We start from the raw sequence: 17,428 nt of genomic DNA on the forward strand, positions 1-17,428 counted from the left end.
GGGGGAAATAAAATGATCATTTTTGTAATTGATTTGTGTAATTGATATGATTTATACGCTGGTGTCATGTGAGTCTGGAGACGAGGCGAAAGGGGGAAAGGGAAACAGAATTGATGGAGCATAGAGAGGCTACATGAGGGTTGGATGAGGTGAAATCAATATAGGCCAGCGTGCTCAGCAGTGTATACTGCCACTGCTTGTACCTCTGTGCCGGCACATCAATGCAATCAATGCATGTCAATCAATGCGTGTGAATTCCAATTCAACCTGTTCCACCTCTTTGGCTACCTGACAACAACAGGACCACCCCCCCCCTCTAGAATAAAAAATATCTCAACTTTGTCAGTCTGGTTGTGTGCAGCGGATGACTACTCAGTCAGGTTGGCCTTCAGAACTGATGGCTCACACCATGGGACATCCAGCTTGTAAATTAAAGTGTCAACTCAACCTGAACACACTTCTGGAAGCCCTATCTGGAAATCCACCCTGGTGTCTGCAATTGATTGAATCCTGGCCTATACGGGTTTTCAAATGAGTGATGCTTAAAATGCCTCCTATCTCTAATCACATGTGGTCCGTACCACCTACAATATTACAAAAACTCAATAGAAGACTGATTATGGTAAATAGAGTTGCAGAAGTAGAGAAATATCAAATGTGACTGATGATTCACTAATAACCCATGATTAGATTATGTGGTATTATTCTCTTGTCATTTTACCTTCAAATCTTTATCGTGGAGCTACTCTTGATTCACTGTTAAAAATGCAGACATTTTCTTTAGAACACAGGCTGAAATCCACTTTGCATTTCCATATGTGCTGAGCCAGGTGGTTTAGTCTCTTCATCACTTATAGTGATGTATCACCCTTCCGACCCATTAGTTTGGGGGTTTGACCCACTTAGGCTACCATACTCCTCCTCTCTCACTTTCTGTAGCTCTCTTTTCTTGCATCAGCAGAAATTACACTGCTACATTTAGAATCAGTCATTTCTGTGTGAATAATATCTATCAGAGACATGACCTCACCATGGGATCTATTTTGGTGTGATATCATTGCACGTGGGGCAGGTGCTTGGGCGAGGATCCCGTGCACGGGGGAGGGGGGCCACGGTTGTGGATTATTTTGATTTACGGTCATGCCTAGCGGGTCGGTCGGTGACATCATCTTATCGAAAGTGGCCAGCAAAAAGTTTTACAACTAAATCTCTCTAGCCCCACCTCCCAGCTGCAACCCCCTTTGCAGATAATATGTAGAGGACATGTACCAAAGTCTAGCCAATCTTACTATGGTCATCCTGCCTGGTGGGAGTCTATTTGACCACCCCCCCCCCCCCCACCCACTTAAGTGAGCTCACCCACTTCACAGAAGCGTGCTGGGAAAGGAATGTGGTGCTGCCCAGCATCCAACTGTCCTCAATTGCTCTGTTGTTCTTTCTCTCTGCCCGCCGATCCCTCTCTCTCTCTGCCCTCTCTCCCTTCCTCTTTTCTCTGCCATTGATTTGCTGACGGCACTGAAATGAAAAACACCTTAGTTTGCAGCAGTGAAAAAGCGTGTCAATTCGTGTGTTATTGGGACATGGCAGGGCTGGGAAAGAAATGCTCCAGCGGAGGTCAGCCAGTCCTTTGCTGTGGATGGCACTTTTGGTCCCGGTCCACACTGGTTTTACTGCATGTACTGGACTGTCTTGGGACACCACGTTACCCTGAAAACCCTCTCATTTCACACAGACAGACCCTGCGGGAGACAGATATTCTTTTATACACTCTCAGCCCGCATTACATTTTTATTTATCCGTTATTTTACCAGGTAAGTTGACTGAGAACACGTTCTCATTTGCAGCAACGACCTGGGGAATAGTTACAGGGGAGAGGAGGGGGATGAATGAGCCAATTGTAAACTGGGGATTATTAGGTGACCATGATGGTTTGAGGGCCAGATTGGGATTTAGCCCGGACACCGGGGTTAACACCCCCACTCTTACAATAAGTGACATGGGGCCTTTAATGACCTCAGAGAGTCACACCTCTTTAACATACCATCCGAAAGACGGCACCCTACACAGGGCAGTGTCCCCAATCACAATGCCCTGGGGCATTGGGATATTTGTTTAGACCAGAGGAAAGAGTGCCTCCTACTGGCCCTCCAACACCACTTCCAGCTGCATCTGATCTCCCATCCAGGAACTGACCAGTACCAACCCTGCTTAGCTTCAGAAGCAAGCCAGCAGAGGTATGCAGGGTGGTATGCTGCTGGCAAACGCACATACACGGAGACACACAGATACGCACACACAGACACAGGCACGTGCGCACACACACACACATACACACACATTACATTAAAATCCCCTCAGAAGCCCCCTAGAACAAATGTGTGTATTTTATGTATCCAAGTGAGAGCAGACAATGAAAGCAAGAGAGCAGATTCCACACATACCGTGGAGATATTTGAGAACACGTTTCGTACTCAATCTCCCGGGGCCCTGGTATGAAAGAGCACCTTTATACAGTATAAGGATCAAGTTATATCGTGTCAAGTAGATATATTCAGCGATCTGTGGAGGGGTAATCCATCAAATGCAGGCTTCACCACCGTTGAAAACATCCATTCATTTATTCATATGGGAAATACCATGAACTTCGCACTTCCTGAATGTGGAGTGAGTTAAGGTAACAACATAACAAGAAACATAGTCGTTCCACTGGAGTGTTGGCACCCTGCCCTCCTCACAGACCAGGATGTGTCACAATATGTGTTGTCCAAATAGGCACATGTATTGAGACGAGAGAGAGGAAAAAAAGATTTACGACAAAAGTTGTTCGATTTTGGTAATCTGGTAATGTTGGAATGAGGTGGAGGCATGACGTGGTTGAGCAGGATAGGTCCTAAGTCGGCTTCATTCGCTTTGGTAAAAGCATCCCGTTGTAAGTTATTTCAAGTTATTTGACCTGTAGAAGCACTTGCTGCAACCTACCTTTGTGCAAGTGACTCGACTCGGAGTGAAATGTGCTTATGGTTGTGATCAGACGTCACTGCGAGAGGTGGCAGACTTCAAAGAGCCAACCAACCACCATCAGACGTGTACTATATCGTCCTCTCTAGCTTCATGACAAGTTTATATTTGTTAAACCCCTGTTAGCCATTGACAATATCAATGTTGCCTTATATTGTATAAAGAGATATTTACTCTATCGGTTCCAGAGTTAGGCGGTTTCTGTTTTGGTCAAATCCAAAGACATGGTGACATTTCGTGTGGATTTCACGTTTAATTTACAGTAGTTGACAACTCAACTGTTAATCAAAACTAGATGTCTGTGCCCAGTGGGTAGGTATGCCGTATGACTGCTTGTTTAGGTTTGTGTGGGTTCTGGGGACAACGCAATGATGCATTAACAGCATGTGGCAACAACATGCCATTCCACATGAACTACTTTCACTCCACAGTCTGATATCGAAAGCAGGAAAAATACTTACCCCAAAATCATGACTGGTACTACTACTACTACTTGTTCTAATGACCAATATGTCTATAATATCCATCCTTACAACTACATCTCCCCTATCATTTCCATTGATTTAATCAATACATTTTATTCCACAGCTCACAGATTGACGGTAGAGGTATTTTGAGTGTCTGAAATCCTACTGACTTTTTTCCTTTTGTCTCCTTACAGAATATAGTGTGTACAATGGGACTGAAGTGGTATCCACACCCAGAGGTGCTCCACTGCATCAAAAGATGTGATGTAAGAACTTCTATGAACTTTCTGAGAATAGTAGTTTATCTATGAGATAAAGGTTTTGCCTGAGATGAAATATATGGGCTAAGGTCCTAATCTGTGTGAGAGGATGTGAGGGAAGGACTTCACCTGAGTTGTAGGAAGTAGGGTCATAGGTTTGCATGAAAGGGAGAGAGGTAAGGGCTTCAGCCAGAGAGGACGAGGTGAAGCAAGAGGGTCCACTCCCATCCAAATCTGTGATAATACAGCGATAAGCAGACCATATGCCTTCACGACTCCCATTGTTAGGGCAGAGACCATCTTGTCATTAAATACAGTATCTCTGATTCAATTGCGTGAGAGGAAGTGAGGTAAGAGGACGTGCCCACATGCGTCATGGAGGCCAGTGGTGATGATGAGAGGTGTATGAGGAGTATAAACACTGTCACGGAATAGGATTATAACCAGTGCCTCTTTATGTATTTTGCGATGTATCCTGCTATTTTATAAATGTTATCAGATCAGGCATCACCTTAAGTTTCCAGATATGTAACTTTTTCAATGTGTTCTACTCCCCATGGAGTTTGTGCAGACACTAGCCTGGCGGGAGCCGTCAAGATTTAAAGATACACAGATACAAATACAGACAAAGATACACACACATATACGCAAGCACACACACACACACAGTTCTGAACACATTGCCCTGAATACACTGCCAGCCAGCCTAGTGAAGTAGCAAGCTACCTATCAGAGAGACAAGCCTTTTAGCAGCAGGTGAGCTCATTCGGGAGAAGGTTGAAATATAACATTGTTTCAGAGCATGGGTAGCTAATTGTTCTCTCTGGGGAGATGCTCTGCTCCAGTGACGTCAGTTACCGTGGATACCGGCACAAGCGTAGAAGCCAATTAGTCAGGTTTGATTCATGTTGTCTCCAAAATGAAACACTTTACCCACATGGGGACCTGGCTCTGTTTCAGAGTATCCCATCACTAGAGAAGTGAAGCAGGAAATAACTGATACTGGGTTATAGTAGCCTAACACTTTGTCTACACACCCTATGTAGCTGATATTGTAGTATGCCAATATTTTCCGAGTATGTTTAACAAAACTTGTTCTTTCCTCTTTTCCAAAATATATATTTATCGCAAAACTTCAATTAATATCCCAGGCGTTTATTTGCATCAATCACTGAACACAACCAGCACTTATTAGAGACATGCTTCTATTTGAGCCAGGTGTCTATTTCCTTAATACACACAGCTTACATCCCCCTCCCCCACCTTGCAGTCTCGCCCTCTTCTGATCCATCTCAGACAAACGGTGAATTTGGACTTTTGGTAAATTTTTTATGGTTTATTTCTTCACCCTTCTCTCACTTGTAGTGGATCAACTCCAAAATGCCTGGCTGTTGCCTCGCCCATTTTTTGCTCTGTGAATTTGATCATGGCTAGCTTGAATTTGATGTTGTGTTTTCTTTCTGGTGGTGTCCTTGCAACGGTGATAGAATAAATAACAAATATGCAAATCACCGTGGGAATATCAAAGCGGTGTCCATGGTAACCTCATAAACAATTCATTTAGACCGGCCGTTTATTTGAAACAGGCATTTATTTTCTGAAATGTGTGCCGATGCGAGGCTATAAAAGGTACAAGCGGCGTTTCATTTAAGTTGGTTACTTTTACTGTGATATATTTTCAGTTTATCGTAGTAAAGAAAGTATTCACCCTCTTGGGATTATTCACCCTCTTGGTATCATCATCCACACAGTTTAAGCCAATTGGATAAACCAGGAAGGGTAGGGCGGGGCTAGCCTCATAAAGCACATGATTAGAGTGTTTCTTAGCCTCATATAGTTTATGTTGTACTCATGTTTACATGTCTAGACCTCCCGCGGCTTAAAAAGTCACATTGGAAGAGGTAAACATTTTGTACCGGATTAATCAGCAAATCCAGAACAAAACCTACAAAATGTCACTGGGTGAGATGGGGATAAGACAAGAAAAACAATACAATATGAATCCAATCCAACTTGAATATAGAACACTTAAATGGGGTAATCAAATACATCAGAGAGAATCCGTGTGGTTCTCGTCCATGTTGTCCATATGTGTATGTACAGTACACTGTCTAGGTTGTTGATGATGTCCTGCCTCTTATTGTCTCCTCTCGTTTGTCTCTGTCACAGCCGTTCATTGGAGACAATTACTGTGACTCGGTCAACAACCGAGCCTTCTGTAACTACGACGGAGGGGACTGCTGCCACTCCACCGTCAAGACCAAGAAGGTGAGTAGTCTGGAACACCCGGGATTCACGAAACCTTCTCAAGGCAAAACGGATCTGCCTTTTCAAATGGTTTAAGATAAGTTAACACAACAGTTAAGTTGCTACTCCTTAACAAAGTTAACGGGAATGATCTTTAATGTATTCTTACGTTGTCACTGTGGCTACTGAGTCATTTGAGTCATTCGTTTGTGAACTTCTGCTCGCTGACACATCTTTCTGATCTTGACATTTTGAAGATAAGCAACATTTAAGCTTCCCTTTTCTATTGCACATTGGCAGTGCCTTATCAGTTGGTGTTCATGATTGTCCCTTGCTAGATGGTTGAGGTTGATATTTTGCCTTTCTCTATGATCCAGACAAGGTCCCCTTCCTTGTTCATCTCTAGCATGGTGTGTGTGTTGTGGTCTGTTACCCAAGCTGTGTCTGGCTCTCTGGGTTAGACACAGCTCCTCTGTGTATCTGGCTGGGTTTTTACTGTAGTATGTGTATCTGTTTGTCTCTCTGTCTGGCTCTATTTTGCACTGTACCATGTGTCTGTCTGTCTGGATCCGGAGTCTCTTCATTTCCTGCTGGGAGTCGGCCCATGTGTCCGCTCTCCACAGAGTCCAATCAGAATGTGTGTGATTGCTTCCGTTCCACCTTCACTGTTCCTCCCTCACTATTCTAACATCAGCGCTCCACAGTATCAGAATGAATCAACGTTTTATCCTCACAGTTCTATACTCCCCACCTTTCCACTCTTCCTGTTCTCTTAGACTCCTCCACTTTTACCTATTCCACTCTTCCTGTTCTCTTAGACTCCTCCACTTTTACCTATTCCACTCTTCCTGTTCTCTTAGACTCCTCCACTTTTACCTATTCCACTCTTCCTGTTCTCTTAGACTCCTCAACTTTGACCTATTCCACTCTTCCTGTTCTCTTAGACTCCTCCACTTTGACCTATTCCACTATTCCTGTTCTCTTAGACTCCTCCACTTTGACCTATTCCACTCTTCTTAGACTCCTCCACTTTGACCTATTCCACTCTTCCTGTTCTCTTAGACTCCTCCACATTGACCTATTCCACTCTTCCTGTTGTCTTAGACTCCTCCACTTTGACCTATTCCACTATTCCTGTTCTCTTAGACTCCTCCACTTTGACCTATTCCACTCTTCTTAGACTCCTCCACTTTGACCTATTCCACTATTCCTGTTCTCTTAGACTCCTCCACTTTGACCTATTCCACTCTTCTTAGACTCCTCCACTTTGACCTATTCCACTCTTCCTGTTCTCTTAGACTCCTCCACTTTGACCGATTCCACTCGCTCTGTTCTTGTTGTTAAAAACAAAAGGTTCATGGCTTCTGTTGTGAAACCAACCTGGTAAAATTGAAACTTACTCGTGAGTCAAAAACAAAGAGACACAACCGGGGGGAGGGGGGTGGTGTACGCCGAAGCCATTGAGTAACCTGGTCCTTCTGTAGCTCAGTTGGTAGAGCATGGCGCTTGTATCGCCAGGGTAGTGGGTTCGATCCCCGGGACCACCCATACGTAGAATGTATGCACACATGACTGTAAGTCGCTTTGGATAAAAGCGTCTGCTAAATGGCATATATTATTATTATTATTATATTAACCGAAGGAGAGCACACGGAGGGTTGGGGAGGCATGTCCTAGAACAGGCTCTAGGTCTATGGGAGCTCTCATGTCACACACTTAGTCAACATGGGCTGTAATATTAGTACTGGTTCATTCAATGTCACATGGCTGGTGTCAATGATAAAACACACTTTTAGACTCCGATGGCAACGCACAGTTGTCTATGAACTGCACGTGTACTTCAGGTGACTTTCGGCCTCTGTTGGCCTTCAAAACGCGTCGGAAGGCTGTGTGATTATGATGCACGTACAGAGTGTATTCAGAAAGTATTCAGAACCCTTTTCCCACATTTTGTTACGTTACAGCCTTGTTCTAAAAATGGATTAAATCCTGTTTTCCCCTCGTCAATCTACACACGACATCCCATAGTGACAAAGCAAAAGCCTGTTTTTAGAAATTTTAGCAAGTGTATTAAAAATAAAAAAGGAAATATTACATTTACATAAGTATTCAAACCCTTTACTCGGTACTCTATTGAAGCACCTATGACGCAACAAGCTAGGCAAACCTGTATTTGGGGAGTTTTTCCCATTGTTCTCTGCAGATCCTCTGAAGCTCTGTCAGATTGGATGGGGAGCGTCACTGCACAGCTATGCTATTTTCAGGTCTCTCCAGAGATGTTTGATCGGGTTCAAGTCCAGGCTCTGACAGGGCCACTCAAGGACATTCAGAGACTTGTGCCAAAGCCACTCCTGCGTTGTCTTGGCTGTTTGCTTTGGGTTGTTGTCCTGTTGGAAAGTGAACCTTTGCTCCGTTCATCTTTCCCTCGAACCCTGACTAGTCTCCCAGTTCCTGCAGCTGAAAAACATCCCCACAGCATGATGTTGCCACCTCCAGGCTTCACCGTAGGGATGGTGCTAGGTTTACTCCAGAAGTGACGCTTGGCATGCAGGCCAAAGAGTTTAATCTAGGTTTCATCAGACCAGATGTTTCTCATGGTCTGAGAGTATTTAGGTGCCTTTTGGCAAACTCCAAGCAGGCTGTCATGTGCCTTTTACTGAGGAGTGGCTTCCGTCTGGCCACTCTACCATAAAGTCCTGATTAGTGGAGTGCTGCAGAGATGGTTGTCCTGCTAGAAAGTTCTCCCAACTCCACAGAGGAACTCTAAAGCTCTGTCAGAGTGACCATCGGTTTCTTCGTCACCTACCTGACAAAGGCCCTTCTCCCCCGATTGCTCAGTTTGGCTGGGCGGCCAGCTATAGGAAGAGTCTTGGTGGTTCCAAACTTCTTCCATTTAAGAATGATGGATGCCACTGTGTTCTGGGGGACCTTCAATGCTGCAGAAATGTTTTGGTACCCGTCCCCAGATCTGTCCCTCGACACAATCCTGTCTCGGAGCTCTACAGACAATTTATTTTTGCTCTGACATGCATTGTCAACTGTGAGACCTTATATAGACAGGTGTGTGCGTTTCCAAATGATGTCCATTCAATTGAATTTACCACAGGTGGACTCCAATGAAGTAGTAGAAACATCTCAAGGATGATCAATGGAAACAGGATGCACCTGAGCTCAATTTTGAGTCTCATAGCAAAGTGTCTGAATACGGTATTTATTTTATTTTTTATAAATGTGCAAACATTTTAAAAAACAGTTAAAAAAAATCCATTTTAGAATAAGGCTGTAATGTAACAAAATGTGGAAAAAGTCAAGGGGTCTGAATAGTTTCCCAATGCACTGTACCTGTGATTTAAAAAAAGTCCTACAAACAATTGTAAGCTGCATAATATTGAGGTTTTGGATACCGACAGACAGACAGAGGATTGGGTCCATCTCTAGGAGCGTGTCTCTGAACGGTGGCCATTTCCGCTGAGCCGCAATGATAAGAGGATCACCTGGGCTCAAGCCCCAAAGCCAGGCGCTACTCCCAGGCATTCAGCCTTTTGAAGCAAACACTTCAACTGGTATTTCAAAAGTGACTTCCCTGGAAACGGTTAGGATTTGGGAAAGATAGAGAAAATTGCTCTGAAATAACTGATACTAATTTGATTTATCGGCTGCCATGAGCGAATGGCTAAAGAGGTTACCGGAGTTAAAGAAATGAGAAGGAAATATATGGAGGAGAAGTGAGTCTGACGTGAATGTGAGATGTGAGAGGCATGAAACATGGGAAGTGTTCTAATTTCTTATCAAGCATGTCATGAAATAGAACATGTGGCATCCAAATTCAGTAGAAAGACTGAAAGACACATTTTATTCCCTCATCTGACTTTGTGAAAACAGTCCGGACCTAAATGGTGTTGCCTTTGAAAAGTACTGTACATATTTAGTTCATGCAGAGGGACTGTGTTGTTGTATAGAGCTTGTAGACGTGTAGCTGGCTTTAGTTGTTTTAGCCTTCAAGATGTGGTTGGTGTTCCTGCGAGGCAGAGCTCACTCTCCTCCGTCTGGTCACCCCAGCCAAAACAGCAACAGAACACTTAACTCCACTTTCACCTGATTCTCATTTTCTTAAAGGAACACATGGCCACCAGCCCAGAGGCTTGCGTAAGCACTCAAAAACAAAACAACATGACACAGACAATGACAAATAACTCTCAGACCTCTTTTTACGACAGTTTCTGTCCATTTTGCCCACTCACTGGTGACACACAGGCACAGTCAGTCACACACTGTTTTTCTCCTTGTGGGAAGTTAGTGTTGTTGTTTCAGCCCTTCAGAGATTCCATCCCTTCAGGTCTGTTAGATGTAGCTTCGTTTTGTCTGGACCAGTGATAGTCAAATAGGGACCCGGGACCCATTCAGGCCTGCTAGATGTAGGCTACCAGTGTGAATATAGGTGCTGGGAATATAGACTGTCTAAGTAAGAACAGAGATTTCAACCCCACGTATCTCGGTCCTGTCACTCAAGCACTCAGGTTAGTGTAGAGACCCTATTGGATCAACTGAATGATAATCCCCCCCCACCCCCCCATACATTCACAAAAGGGTGTTTGTATTACTTAGTGAGCTGGCTGGGATTGTTGTGCTGGTCTGACTATTCTGTGTCTGTCAGAGGTCAAGGGAAACCACCCCCACTGCCAATCTCTCCACACAACCTCTACTTTCTCTGTTATTCTTTTGGACATGCCACCTTACCGCCATGGTTTATTTCAGTGATTGCACTGCTCTAAAGGGAACACCACACACAGAGAGTGATGAAGTGAGCAGTATGGTATTGAAGAGTCTTGCAAACCACACTGTGGTAATAGAGAGAGTCCCCGGAAAGGCTCTGGAAACCGCACGCACGCACGCACGCACGCACGGACACACACACACACACACACACACACACACACACACACACACACACACACACACACACACACACACACACACACACACACACACACACACACACACACACACACACACACACACACACACACACACACACACACACACACACACACACACACACACACACACACACACACACACACACAGAGAGACAGACAGAGCGACACAGTATCATGCCACCAGTATTTACCACCACAACTTGTTGTGCCTGTGGGGGCAGTGACTCAGCTGGAATCCTACTCGGGGTTGTTGTTCCTAGCGCTGTGACACAGCACATGATAACAAAGCCCTGCCAGCTTATTGAAGATAACATCAGAACACCCCCTTCTCCACTTCTCCCCCTCCTTCTCTCCTCCGGGCAAAACCTTGCAGCTTAATTTCCCCCCATTCTTTTATGTTCTTTCGTGTGAGCGCAATAAACGAAAGAGAGAAGAAGGGGGAGGGGCTAAAGTACTTCCCCCGCCACCCCGTGTTTGTTTTCTGTTCCTTATCTCCACTTTTCTCTTCCCCCTTCTTTCTTTCTCCTGGAGATTTGCATATTAAGGAGTTCTGGATGACTTGCTGTGCATTATTCTGATCAGGGACTTTGAAGGTGCGAGGCAGGCTGCACAAAAGGTCACCACAGGATCCCCCCTAATGACTTCAAGCTGTTGGCAGGCAAAGGGGGAGGGAAGAGGGATGAAGGGAGGGTATGGCTGAGACTGCCTGCCTGCTTCTCTGCCTGCCTGGCTTGGCCCTTTACGGTTCTCCCAGAACCCCATAGAAGGAATTCCTTCTTATGAAATGGGAGCCACCAGGCAAAGCAACCCTCCCTCCTCCACAATCATACTGTGGCTGTTTGTTTTTGCATTGTGGACTGTGCCACTTTGGAGACTTAAATGACCTTTTTGGAGCTCCCCCACCCCACGCCTACACCTTTCCATTCCCCCCATGACCCATATTCTTGTTTTCCCTGTGTCATTATTGCTCTGTTTGTCTCCGTCCAGGTTCGTAGAACCATCCCATTGGTTTATTCACTGAGACAGGGCGTTTTGCCCCTCTCCCAAACATGCACTTTTTTTCAGCCCGTGTTTTTCTCTAGACATGGCTACGAGTGACTGTTTCCGTGTTTACATTGACTCTTAACTCCTACAAGTTCCACCAGGGAGAAACTTCAAACAGACATACCTTTTTTGAAGTTTAACGAAAATGTTGATGCACCAAATTAAAGAGAGAAAAAAAAGTCAGCTAAATAAATATGTCAGGCCAGGTTGAGGTTTGTTTCCGTGGAAATGAATGACCTGTTTTGCCGCTCTGCTACATTTCTCCTCAAACAAACACCAATTTAGACTGACACATCACACCTTTACAAAAAGGTCATGACTGAGTCGATTTGAACAAAAACAACCGACATCTGTTTTCTCTTAGTTCTTTGGGGTTTTCATACACTTTCTATTGTTTCCCATGGAAATGACCCTCTCAGATCTTAAAGGCAAGAGCTCAACCAATTACCACACAGTGCAGTGTTATTGTTCCGGGATTTCTGCATCTCTTCTATAATCCTATCAAGGTTGTCCAGTTTATATCAAGCAGTAGTGATTGACTCGATGACCTTGGAAGTGTGGAGAGGGCAGAAAACGTTTCCTGTTTGTTGACTTGGGGGATTTTCCTTTCACACCCGATGATGCACCTGAATAGGAAAAAGTGTATTTATCTGTTATTTATTGGTATAGCTATTTACTCATCTGAGAATCAGATGATGGACATTCATTACTGTGTCAAAGTGAGCTGTACATGGACATCACAGGCAGCTGACAGGCTCAGAGTAATGGCTGAAACAGAATCAATGGAATGTCATCAAACTCATCAAACACACGGTTCATTCACACTGTTATTTTGAGCCGTCCTCCCCTCAGCAGCCTCCTGTGATTTACATTCACCAAGCAGGATAATGGAAATAAATATGCAATTCAGGCAATAAAAAGGCCAGCTCATCCATACTGGTCCTTCCTATGTGTCTCACCTTGTTTGGGGATAGGCTGCAACTGCACAAGGTTCCACGGTGCCCCTTTACTCTGGATGCCTCGAAACCTGGAAACGGATAATTCTGGGAAATGACATGATTGCATAGAACACAACTACTTGGGCAGTTCTATTGTGAACCATTGCTCAGAAGAGATCGACTGCGGTCCGTTTTTTTCTCAATGGAAGCTCCGAGCATCACTGAAGTGTCTTTGATTAAACCATCTTGTGCTCTCAAGTCCTTGGGCATCCAGCCCTATCATGCCCCATTCAGTTTCCCTGCGGTCACAGCGTATATTGGCTAACTGCATGTAGAGAGTGTGCTGCATCAACAGCTCTTATTTTTAAATGTCTGAGGGCAACCGAGTTTGACTTCGGCTCCCTGTGCCAAGACCCTGCCAAGGCAATTAAGGGAAGAGAAGCAATGACGGGGGCCCAGGGCCAGGGCCCAGCAGGTACGGAACCAACACTTAATGCTTGCCGACCAATTCTGGTTCCGTACCTGCCTTCTTTTTATAAGACTTAATTATCAACGTATGCCTTTGCTGCCACGCAATGTTTACAGCAGTAAAACCCCATCCCTAACCTTCCAAATAGTTTCCTTTAATACTGCTCTTAAAGGGGGAAGAGAGGAGGCATGGTATGGACCAGGAGTGGGGGAAGAGTAGGATGGAGGTATGGAGGGGATTGTTGAACAAAACAAGCTTCTGGGAGGTGGGAGGATGGGGGAGGATGGGGTTTCTCCACAGCTGAGCAAAGATAGTAACTCTGCAGGGGAAACATGCTCCCAGCAGGTTTAGGAGCCTTGGCTGTTTGCTCACGTCGATTGCTGGGCGCTAGCGAAGTCAAAACCTGCCCTTCTCTCTCTCATTGCATATGTCTTTCTTTCTTTCTCTTTCATTCATTCATTATTTCTCTTTCTTTCTCTTTCATTCATTCATTATTTCTCTTTATTTCTCTTTCATTCATTCATTATTTCTCTTTATTTCTCTTTATTTCTCTTTATTTCTCTTTCATTCATTCATTATTTCTCTTTATTTCTCTTTATTTCTCATTATTTCTCTTTATTTCTCTTTATTTCTCTTTCATTCATTCATTATTTCTCTTTATTTCTCTTTCATTCATTCATTATTTCTCTTTATTTCTCTTTATTTCTCTTTATTTCTCTTTATTTCTCTTTATTTCTCTTGCTAATTCCCTCTCTTGTATGCACTCTCTTTCTCCCTTTATCTCTCCCGTTCGGTCTTTCATGCTCTCGCCACTCTCTCCCTCTTCCATGTACACATTCTCCCTTCCCCTTTCCCCCACTCTCTATCCATCTCGCCTGTGTTTGTTGTTATAACAACATGTATCTCTGTGTAGTGAAGAGTGATCACCAGCGGTTCTCATTGGAATAACACAATTAGTGCTGGTTTGTTTTATCAGCTTGCCTGTGTTCATAGGAGTTGAGGTTATGTGGATAATAATGATACAGAGAGGTGATCATTACACTTAATGTGTTTAAATACCAAAACAAAGTTTGATTTCAGATGTGAGATTCCCTTTTTCACGATCTCTAGATGAGCCACTTAGAACTGACAGGAAAAATGTAGCTTATATAATGATACATATTTAAGCAATAAGGCCTGAGGATGTGTGGTATATGGACAATATACCACGTCTAAGGGCTGTTTTTAAGCACAACGCACCGCAGAGTGCCTAGACACAGCCCTTAGCGCTGGTATATTGACCATATACTACAAACCTCCAAGGTGCCTTACTGCTATTATACATTTTTACAGCAGTAAAAATAAATGTTTTGTCATACCTGTGGTATATGATCTGATATACCACGGCTGTCAGTCAATCCGCATTTAAGGCTCGAACCACCAAGTTGATATGTTATATATATTTTGTCATCAATTGAATGTGTTACCTAATGAACAGGCCCGGGTGTTTTGTTTTTGTTAATTGTGTGTGTGTGTGTGTGTGTGTGTGTGTGTGTGTGTGTGTGTGTGTGTAAAATGAGATTTGTGTGTGTTTGTGCACACAAGTTTGAGAGTAGTCCTTCTCCTCCACAGCCTCCCTACCCCTCAAACACTTCCCTCCCCTGAGCATAGACTGACACGCACATACAGTGCCTTGCGAAAGTATTCGGCCCCCTTGAACTTTGCGACCTTTTGCCACATTTCAGGCTTCAAACATAAAGATATAAAACTGTATTTTTTGTGGAGAATCAACAACAAGTGGGACACAATCATGAAGTGGAACGACATTTATTGGATATTTCAAACTTTTTTAACAAATCAAAAACTGAAAAATTGGGCGTGCAAAATTATTCAGCCTCCTTAAGTTAATACTTTGTAGCGCCACCTTTTGCTGCAATTACAGCTGTAAGTCGCTTGGGGTATGTCTCTATCAGTTTTGCACATCGAGAGACTGACATTTTTTCCCATTCCTCCTTGCAAAACAGCTCGAGCTCAGTGAGGTTGGATGGAGAGCATTTGTGAACAGCAGTTTTCAGTTCTTTCCACAGATTCTCGATTGGATTCAGCTCTGGACTTTGACTTGGCCATTCTAACACCTGGATATGTTTATTTTTGAACCATTCCATTGTAGATTTTGCTTTATGTTTTGTATCATTGTCTTGTTGGAAGACAAATCTCTGTCCCAGTCTCAGGTCTTTTGCAGACTCCATCAGGTTTTCTTCCAGAATGGTCCTGTATTTGGCTCCATCCATCTTCCCATCAATTTTAACCATCTTCCCTGTCCCTGCTGAACAAAAGCAGGCCCAAACCATGATGCTGCCACCACCATGTTTGACAGTGGGGATGGTGTATAAGGGTGATGAGCTGTGTTGCTTTTATGCCAAACATAACGTTTTGCATTGTTGCCAAAAAGTTCAATTTTGGTTTCATCTGACCAGAGCACCTTCTTCCACATGTTTGGTGTGTCTCCCAGGTGGCTTGTGGCAGACTTTAAACAACACTTTTTATGGATATCTTTAAGAAATGGCTTTCTTCTTGCCACTCTTCCATAAAGGCCAGATTTGTGCAATATACGACTGATTGTTGTCCTATGGACAGAGTCTCCCACCTCAGCTATAGATCTCTGCAGTTCATCCAGAGTGATCATGGGCCTCTTGGCTGCATCTCTGATCAGTCTTCTCCTTGTATGAGCTGAAAGTTTAGAGGGACGGCCAGGTCTTGGTAGATTTGCAGTGGTCTGATACTCCTTCCATTTCAATATCATCGCTTGCACAGTGCTCCTTGGGATGTTTAAAGCTTGGGAAATCTTTTTGTATCCAAATCCGTCTTTAAACTTGTTCACAACAGTATCTCGGACCTGCCTGGTGTGTTCCTTGTTCTTCATGATGCTCTCTGCGCTTTTAACGGACCTCTGAGACTATCACAGTGCAGGTGCATTTATATGGAGACTTGATTACACACAGGTGGATTGTATTTATCATCATTAGTCATTTAGGTCAACATTGGATCATTCAGAGATCCTCACTGAACTCCTGGAGAGAGTTTGCTGCACTGAAAGTAAAGGGGCTGAATAATTTTGAACGCCCAATTTTTCAGTTTTTGATTTGTTAAAAAAGTTTGAAATATCCAATAAATGTCGTTCCACTTCATGATTGTGTCCCACTTGTTGATTTTTCACCAAAAAATACAGTTTTCTATCTTTATGTTTGAAGCCTGAAATGTGGCAAAAGGTCGCAAAGTTCAAGGGGGCCGAATACTTTCGCAAGGCACTGTAGGTGGGGCCTGGCATGATTCTAGTCTGTTTTTGGAGGTGGGGGTCATGGGGTCTGATGTGCCTGCTCTTTCACAGGGGCTTTCATGTTTCTGTGGGTGTCTTCCTGGGACTTCCACGGGGCCCCTGGCCCCCACTCAGTCCCCATTCCAGCCACCCTCTGAGATCCCTGATCAGGGCCAGATGTGGCAGCTGGTCCAGCCACCCTGGAGGTCAAGGTCATAGGAACCCATATCAAATTTGACCAGATAGAGAGATCCTCACAGAGGGAGTAAAAAGGGTGTGGTGATAGGATTGTGGGAGAGAGGGATTGGGTGGGGTGGGAGGGAGCAAGTAGAGGGAGAATGGGGGCTAAACTGACAGAGAGGGTGAGACAGGAGGAAGAGAGAGAAAGTGTGAAGCAGACAGCAGAAGAGGGTATGAAGGAACGTGAGAGAGAAAAGGGAGGAGGAATTGGAGCGGTGTTTTTTTTGCCTCATGCCTGGATCTAAATAGGCACAGAGTAAACCCTGTTCATGCGATTGACAGCTGTTTCTGAAGTGTGTCCGGCCTGTGCTTGTAAAGTCATCACATGGAGGGCCCGTTTTCTCAGAAGAGCCTGGTGTTGGCCGCCCAACCCTCGTCCATTAGGAAATCCCTCTCACAAACAACTTGGTTTAATGCTCCATTTCAAAGACGGAAATGCGTCATCGTGCCTCAGCCACTGGTGCACTCTCCCTCTTTCAGCCCCAGTGCCCCAATGTTTACTCTACAAACCCC

At 44.2% G+C, this 17,428-nt stretch overlaps 1 protein-coding gene across 1 annotated transcript in view; it reads left to right on the forward strand.

The window, feature by feature from the left end:
- Window positions 1-17,428, forward strand: part of LOC124006638 (pappalysin-1-like) — a 136,539-nt gene that overhangs the window by 112,549 nt on the left and 6,562 nt on the right. Inside the window, 2 exon segments of the mRNA XM_046316684.1 lie at window positions 3,680-3,751; window positions 5,915-6,013. Coding sequence (XP_046172640.1) covers window positions 3,680-3,751; window positions 5,915-6,013 — 171 coding nt within the window.

This window comes from Oncorhynchus gorbuscha, linkage group LG20, assembly GCF_021184085.1.
Source record: "Oncorhynchus gorbuscha isolate QuinsamMale2020 ecotype Even-year linkage group LG20, OgorEven_v1.0, whole genome shotgun sequence".
Lineage (NCBI taxonomy): Eukaryota > Metazoa > Chordata > Actinopteri > Salmoniformes > Salmonidae > Oncorhynchus > Oncorhynchus gorbuscha.